Genomic DNA, 8,583 nt, shown 5'->3' with positions numbered 1-8,583 from the left:
GATGGTGTCAAATGCTTTGTGACAGGGAAACACAAATCTGTGTCTCAGACCCATTCTCTCACCTATTAGACTGTATAAGTGGTTTTATCCTTGTGCTAGGGTCAACTGGTACCTACAGTTTGAATTCCCCCCCCCAGAATAGCTGTTGTACTTACAAATGAAAAAGGGGTAAGCTTCTGAACACAAGTGCGCTGATGCCCCTCAACACTGATGTACAGCACCCACTTATTTCAGTGCTGGACTTTCAAGACAGCGCTCTTGATGTACTTCAATCTTTTCTTTCAGCACCCTGTGCTATTTCTCTTTTACAGTCAATCCCCTTTCACTTTGGCAAGGCTTCTCACTCCTGACTTGTATCCTGTCCAGCTCAATCTCTCTCTTCACACTGATCTAGCCCTTAGCACTGCAGAAGTGCAAATTCGAGCCTGGTTCAGTGATATGGCTTATGTTTTCCCCTATAGGTCCCTGGAAGCAATGCCAAATCTGATCTCACTTGCTGGAATTAATACCACATTTGAACCAGGGTCTCATATGAAAGTCCCTTTGCTGTAGCTCCCCAAGTATCTTCAAATAAAGCCCTCATTGGGCAAACTCTAGTTAAAGACTCTGAACTCCAGCAGCTTACGGTATCTGACAATATCTAGTAATAAGGAAGTTTGAACAGCCTGAGGCTTGTCTAGCAGACTAGAAAGGAGAAATACCCATACGGGAGCAAACAACCTAACACCACTTCAAGAAAGTGGAAGAAAAGAAATAGTTTTGCACACTTGGGTTGGCTTTTCCCTTGGCAGAGCTTGTACCAATGCTCCTAGTACCAATACTGTGGAGTCTGCAATAGAAGGAAATTCTAGAAAACCTGCATACATCAATCGATCCCATATAGAGTAATTTGGCTGCTCTTCATATCTAGCAAAATCTCTCTCTCCTACCTTGAGGGAAATATGCGAGTCCAGAGTGCCCTGCAGCTAGGTCTAAATGGAACTGCATTGTTATATAAATTTAGCAGATCTGCAGAACCAAGAAATCTAATTGTCAGATGAAGAAAAGGAAGTCTGATCAGACAACAAAATAGTTATTCAATAATTAGTCTAAGAATAATTATTAGACTTTTGCAGTTTCCTCCCAATTTCTTGATCTATTACTTGTTTTACATTACATTTTTTTTAAAAGGTCATCCAACTAAATTCTTATGCAGCACGTACTTGAAATATCCTTTGACAAAGTCCTTTCTCTCTCCCAGAAGAATATGACAGTTTCTGGATTATATCCCAACATTTAAAAGCCCATATATCCAGTAAAGGGAAAGAAGACAGAAATAGGAATAGTTACCCCAATAAAGATTCTTGAAAGTGTACTATGCAAATATATTGATCTTTATTTCTCTTTTATGGAAATAACAGACATTTAGGTAGAAACATATTAAATTAATGCAGTCAACAGTTTAAATGCAAAAATAAATATAAAGTCCAGCAACTCACTGCATCCAAAACAGCTCAGATTTCTTCTAATAGAAAAGTGTTTTTTTTTAAATCAAAAGTTGCATACAACCTAATAGAAACAAACATGAAAGTGCTTTCTTAGAAAACATCCTGACCTTACTTGCAAATTGCTCTTGGAATCTATCCCACTCCGCCTACTTCTTTATAATGGGGATAATGAAAAAGGAACTTCACCCCCCGTTCGCAAACAAAAGCCTTCATGCTGGTCCCAAGTCCCTCTTTGCCACACTGACTGTCTGACAGGCTCTGACCTATAATACAAAAGAGAGTGTCCAATGGCCATTATTTGGAAAGCAATTCACAGTAGCAAGGATCTCCCCAAATAGTCTCCCTTGAAACACGGAGACTGCCTAAAGTTCTTGCCCTTGTGCCTGGCCTCTGCAGGTTTCACAATGCAGCACAGTCCCTTCCCGCGGCCCCTTGCTTTTGACAAAGCTGCTCTGAGGGGTGATCGCTGAGCCCCAGGGGTGCCTCACAGCGCAGAGTCAGAGTCACTGGAGTCCAAACTGTTCCGCAGCTTGCAGCTGCTGAGCCTCTCTCTCTGCAGGCTCAGGTTCTGGGTGCTCCTCCTCAGGCACTCCAGGGACTGCAGGAAGGATTTCTTGGCTTTCTCCTCCTCCATGGGGGAGACCCCTTCCTCCTCCACCTCCTGGATCTCATCGAAAGTCACCGGCTGCGTCTTGAAGCGGGACTGCCGCGGTCTCCTCAGCTTGCCCTTGGGGACCTTGGCGGGGCGGATGGGCTGCGGGAACTCCTCGGCGACGCACACGAAGTGCGGCATGACCGCTTGGTAGCTGGAGCAGATGCCCATGAGCTCGGCTTGCTTGGCTGCCATCATGCTCGCTGGAGCGGAGGTGCTGAACTCGGGGCGGGCAGAGGTGAGAGCGGCAGCGCCGGACACCCCGGGGATGGGCGCGGACTCCGAGCCTCCACAGAGCTGGGCTGCGCTCAACGCCGCCTCCGAGTAACGCCGCGCGGGCTCCCGACGACGGCTCAGCCCCTGACGACAGATAGCGCGCAAGGAGAGCGCCCCCTCTGGCTCTCGGGCTCCGGCCGAAGCTGCAGCTGCTGTGCGCTCCCCGGCGCTATATAGCCGCCTGCAGCCCACACAGGCGCACGCGCAGACGGCACCGCCTACCCTATAAAGCCTGCCCGCCGCTTCCCTTCCGCCTGACGTCTGCCAGGCTCTCGGGCTGACAGAGCGTAGCCCCCGCGCCGCGCAGCCCTGCCTGGGCTGGGGAGCCCCAGGGCTTTCCCGCCTCGGCGCGGGAGCCGCGCAACTGTTACCACCCACAAAGCACGGGGGGGGGGGGCACTGCCACAGGCGGATTTTGCGCGGGCGGTGGCGTCGCTTCTGGAGCAAGTTTCCCTCTCTTGCCGTTCGGGCGCCTGAGAAAGCGGCAGGCGGGCGTTGGAAGGCCCCCCCTCCACCTGAGCGGCCCAGGCAGGGGGAGCGGCCCCCCTGTGGGGGCGCTCTGCCCCCCGCCCCCCCCGACTGCTGAACACCCGCTGGCTCTCAGTCAGGAGCTACTAGCCCAGCCACCAGTGACCCTGCTGTGGGATTTAGGGACTTCCGCCAAGCTTCTTCCACAGGGAGAAACTCCCTAACGCCCCCCGCTCCTCAGTCCTTCCCCTCCTAACTTAGCACAAGGAGACTCCGCCGTTTTGGTCTAAGGTCCCCCAAGCTGGCTAGAAAAATCCCACTGTCCACCTGTGCCACAGCAACTTTCTGCATATAAAAGCTAGGGTAGGCATTGGGGGCAGAGCCAAAAGGGGCCCTGCAAAGCCAAGCTTCTCAGACTTCGGGTTCAAGCCTGGGTGGGAGAGTTCAGGGCTGTAGGCTTCAGCACCAACTGCTGCTGCTTTGATTTTTTTCCCCTTGGGGGGCCCAGGGAGCCCTAACCCGGGCCCCACTTTTTGCAGCTCTCTTAAGCCTTCTCCCCTCTCCCAGAGATGAGCAGCCTTCATCACCTTGTGGCACATTTAAGTACTCATAATTTCATGGCACATCCAATATACATATATCCTGGTGCTGGGATAGACTTGGAGGAGGAGGAAGGGGGCAGAAGCCAAGAGTCCTGGCTCCCAGCTCTAACCACTAAGTGAGACTCCCACTCCCCTCCCAGGGGATAGAACCCAGGACTCCTGGTGCTTAGCCCCTCTGCTCTAACCATTAGGTTAGACTCCCAGCCCTCTCCCTAGAGGGCAATAGAAACCAAGAGCCCTGGCTCCCAGCCCACTAACCACTTAACTAAACTCTGAGGCACACTAAGTGCCCCTTTGCAGAAGACCAGCTGTGGAGCAGTGGGGCAGAAACTGATCTAAACACTACCAGCGTCTGTACCTGTATCTGATGCAGATTTCAACAGTGGTCGTGGGGTAGACAGACTTCACACACAGATCTCTTTCCTATTATTGTCCCCTTCAGCCTTGGGGGCTGAGGTTGTTCATCTGCTCTTGGCATCTTTCCTTTAGCCTTTGGTGCTGTACACAATCTCCAGCTTATGGTTGGCAGTAGAAGTGTAGGGCAGGCAAAAGGCAGTAGACATTCTCACAGGCCTCTGTTCACATGTTCCACCAGTAATTCCCTCCAGTGAAGTGCACTGCTTGAAGAGTTTGGGTTAGTCCTTCACTGCAAACATGACCTCCCTTCCTGTGAATCTTGTCTGTCTGACTCCTGTGTGAAGAGAGTGGAGGGCTGTGGGAAGGAAAGGGAGGGCATTAATTGGCAAAGGTAGGCTTAAGCCTTTCTTTGGATGCTGGTATAATTTGTCCTGAAATGCTTGGTAATTAAGGCTTCACAGGCAACATGGCTCAATATACAGGATGAGGGAAGCCTTTCGTGCTGTAAGAACAACTATGCTGATAGTCATATATCTAGCTTTTACTTCACAAGCCTTTTTGAGGCTATACAGCTATTTCTCTGGCTGACAAAATATTGGAATCAGCAAAAGGCTTGCAATATCAATTAGTTAATGGCAAGGATCCCTGCTCTCTGGATAAGGATCAACTTGCTCCCTTGTTCAACCTCTCAGCCCCCATCACCATCACACATGCAAAGGCGACTGAGCTCAGGATCAGATATGAATGGCAATACCCTAATCACTGAGGAAGTCAAATGCAACACTCTAGGGTAAGAGAATAAAAGTCTTCTCAGCAACAAAACAAATGAACAATGTAGGAGAGAAAGCATGGCCCAGAATAGCAATAGGTTGAGAGTTAAGACTTGGATCCATTTCCCAGCTCTGTGAGTTTTGACTCACTGTGTAACGGAAGACAAGTCACCACTTCTCTTCAGGCTTCAGTTTCTGCATCTGTAACAGGGATAATAATCCTTCCCTTTTTCACTGTGACATTATGAGGTTTCTTTAATTAACATCTGTAAAGTGCTCTGCTTAGATGGAAAGGGCAACATGAGAGCAAAAGTATTAGTCTATTATTTTAAATGTCTGGAATTTCAATTATTAAAATAAAGCAGGAACTTACAAATTAGTAAAGACTGGTTCTCTTGTTTAAAGACATACATGCTAAGAATTATCAGAAGTGGAAAAAGCCCAAGAGTTAAAGAAAGAGGACGAGAAACTGACCTAGAATGCAGTGGGGAAAGATCTAATAAGCTCAGTTTGTCCCTCCATATAACTGATGCAGGCTATTTTCAGGTAACTTTTGCCCAGTTAGACCAGTAGGGGAGTTTCAAAATCCGGTTAGAGAGGAAGTGGGAAGATGTCATATAAAGAATGTTTGATAGTGTTACCATATAAAAAAAAGATGACAACCCTCAGAGGGAGTGTATCTGTATCAGTATGAACCAACTCACATTGTATTAATGTGTTCTAGTATATATAGTACATTAATATGTGAGTTGGTAGATACAATACAGATTCACTTCCTCTCCCTCTTTTTGAAAGGTCAAATGTGATAACCCTAATATTGGATTTGTTGAACTGTGACTGGAAGGAAGAAGAAAACGCATTCTCCACAGCTCTTTAGCAAAGGGTTTGCCTGGTAGGAGGAGTTTTTATGTTCGTGGAAGAGGAAGGCAAGTGTTCCTTGAGAAGAGTGGCATGTGCACAGTGCAACAGCACCCATGTCCTGCATCCTCTGCAGCTGCTAAATACACAGAAAGGCCCCTCCTTTTGTGAGGCCACAATCAGGGCTTTGCTTTCCTTTCATGGAAGGGTTTAGGCCTTCCTACACCAAACTCCCTAGCCAATAGCTAAGACACACAAAGAAAAGGCTAATGGGCACTTCAGAATCGCTTGGAAAACTCAGTTTTTATTAAGGCCCTTTCACAAAGCTGGCTAAAACAAACCAAGGGCTCTCTCCTGTGGTTTGTGAGAAAGATAACTGCGGCTACCCCCCCTATTATCATGTTTCTAGAAGCATGGCTGTTTTACCGGCTGCCAATTTAAAAGAAAAAGAACCATTAAGAGTCCTATCTTTATTATGTGCCTTACTTCAATTTCCCAGCTCCTTGGCTCTGAAAAGCAGCATTTGGGCCAGATTCAACATGAAACCCTTTTACTGTGAAGTAAAATTAGCTTAATAGAAGAACAATTCTCTATTTGGTCAAACTGAGTCATGCCAGTTTGGGAGGAGGGTTGTTTTCATAGTTGATTTTAAATGGCCACATTTCACCTCTAAAATCCTCACTGCACAGTAACAACTCTGAATGATCATTATTCCTGATGCAGCTTGGTTTAGTGGGACTAAACCATACATTGTACTACTGATTGAACCTCTCTCATTCTGCACCCTCAGAACCTGACCAGAGCCCAATGAGAGATTTTGCCAGACGATGGAAGGGCAGTATTTTCTAGCACGTTACCAACACTTCCATTTCTTACTGGGTTCTCAGAAGAGATTTAGGGATAAATTACAGCTAAATAACAGCACAGAACCCTGGGAGCAAGGACTGGGGCTGGAAACAAATTTTATGGGACCATAGGAAACATGGCCACACACATGATAAGGGGGCATTCGGCAAACTAAAATTATGCCAGATTACAGATGTTACCAGAGGAGAGAGTTCCAGATTAGAGAGGTTCAACTCATACAACCTTTCCAGAGGTCATGAATGCAACATGATTTGGAGAATTCATTAGTTTGGTCTACCCTGTTTTAGCCCTTCTGTGACCAGATCCCACAGCACAGCATTGTTCCAACTGGAAAGGAGAGCATTTACCCTTTTGTATACACCAAGGTATATTTGACCTATTTTTAACATGTGCACAATGGACACTACAGGCTTTGCAAAAGGTGCATCTGATTTTAAATCTGCAATCAAATGTTCTCCCAGGATGCAAACAGACCACAGCCACATAACTTCATAAACAAAGTTCAATGTTTGAGCAAACTGGCTTCACTTCATCTGGAATGAGCATTTCATCCTTCACTCTTCTGATCATACAAGGCTCTGGATAATTTCACTCCAGAGTTGGAGCAACATCACCATGGTAATAACCAGAAGGTCTTAAGATTTTATTTGAGATGATTCAATGAAAATATCCAGTGACATAAGCTCCTAAATTAGGCCTGGAATGTGCTAATGTAGAACACTATATTTGTCCCAATGGTTTAAGTCCTGGCTTTAATCTAGGTTGCTCCCAGTATTTGAAATGTGACTCCTGCTGTATAGATGACAGATATTCCCAGCTATGCATAGCACACACACAGACTTCTTCCCTGCATAGTATAGGAGCTGAAGTCACTTGTATACTAGCCACTGCTTAGGAGGAGAGTTTTCGCCTCAAATCGATAGCTGGTAATATTTTAAATGTCTGTTCAGCTTCTCTTGAGCCTTTTGTCCAGGCCAAAACCCATCTTTATGGAAAGGAAATTGCTGGCATCGTTAAAATAAAATCACCGCAATTGCACATCACCAACTGTGCAAATGAGTTACCTTTTCAGCCATATAATCATGAGAAATACTATCATAATCCTTTACAAATTCTGCCTTCCCGGCAGGGTGAACTGCACACAACAAAAAGTTTGGGGCAAAGGCAGGAAGCAGGGATGTGGGGAGGCACTTTTCTTTTCCTGCAAGAAAGGAAGAACTTTAAAGAGCAAAGACTGAAAAGAGATTACTTTCCAGTAGGCAAATCTTGTCTTCCATTAGGCAAACCACCATCCCTCCTGCTCAGGCTACCAAAGAAATCAGTGCAGCAATAGCATGATTAGTGTGGGTAGGAACTGATCTCATGAGTCATCTAGTTTATTTCCCTGCATCCTGACAAGACTGATTTAACTTACCCCTGAAAGGCATGTTCCAAATCTACTCTCAAACATCTCTGTGGGAGGGAAATCTGCATTTTGCTGTACTGTCTTCTAGTCATGCAAGTTTTTTTGTTTGTTTGTTTTTAATATGTAACCTACATTTTCTCTGTGGCACCTTAGATTACTTTTTATTCTGTCCTAACAGAGACTAATGAGAATGAGATACAAATCCTTGCCTTCTTAGTTAAAGCTTCCAGAGAAGAACTACTGGATCTTCACAGTCCTGTCTTGTAAAGTAAGTCCTCTATGACCATAGCTATGCTGAGGAAAAGCAGAGGTTAAAATGACTTGTCAAGGGGCTACAGAAGTAGTCAGTATCTAAACTTCAATCAGAATAATGAAGTTCCTGAACATCCGCTCTTGTGCTCAGTAGTGTTTAATCAACAAAAGGCACCTGATCACCAGCATTCGCCACAGACAAGTATGACAGTCTGTTTTACATTTCAGCCAGGTGGCTTTTAAGCAGGACCGCAACCAATTGTTAAGGTCTGAGTTAGCTTCGAAAGCTAACTTGGTGATTCACAGTGTAGATCTATTAGGATTTTGCTTCCTGTGTTTATTGACCACGTGTGTTGAGGACTAGCATGGTCCGTCTGTTTTGACCTTCTGTTGTCTTCAGTAGAACTGCTATGGAACAACCGCATTCAGAAAAATAATAAAAAAATTCAGTTGCTGGAACCTAACAGATACTGGGCTACAAACATCAAAACAGAAAAACAATCAAAACAATATTTTAAAGTTGGAAGCTATTTTTCACCCTCTTAAACTTTGAATCATATATTTGCTACTGGGAGACTTGCTGTTATTC

The 8,583-nt window shown here is 45.7% G+C and overlaps 1 protein-coding gene across 1 annotated transcript; it reads right to left on the bottom strand.

Moving 5' to 3' along the window:
* Window positions 1-1,355: 1,355 nt before the first annotated feature.
* On the bottom strand, window positions 1,356-2,575 carry C6H11orf96 (chromosome 6 C11orf96 homolog). The gene has a single exon (XM_074997520.1). The coding sequence runs from the start codon at window positions 2,335-2,337 to the stop codon at window positions 1,972-1,974; it is 366 nt and encodes a 121-aa protein (XP_074853621.1). The 5' UTR covers window positions 2,338-2,575; the 3' UTR covers window positions 1,356-1,971.
* Window positions 2,576-8,583: the final 6,008 nt, after the last annotated feature.

This window comes from Carettochelys insculpta, chromosome 6 (assembly GCF_033958435.1).
Source record: "Carettochelys insculpta isolate YL-2023 chromosome 6, ASM3395843v1, whole genome shotgun sequence".
Classification (NCBI taxonomy): domain Eukaryota; kingdom Metazoa; phylum Chordata; order Testudines; family Carettochelyidae; genus Carettochelys; species Carettochelys insculpta.
The sequence above is the reverse complement of the archived record's forward strand: the minus strand, read 5'-3'. Positions and strand labels throughout refer to the sequence as shown.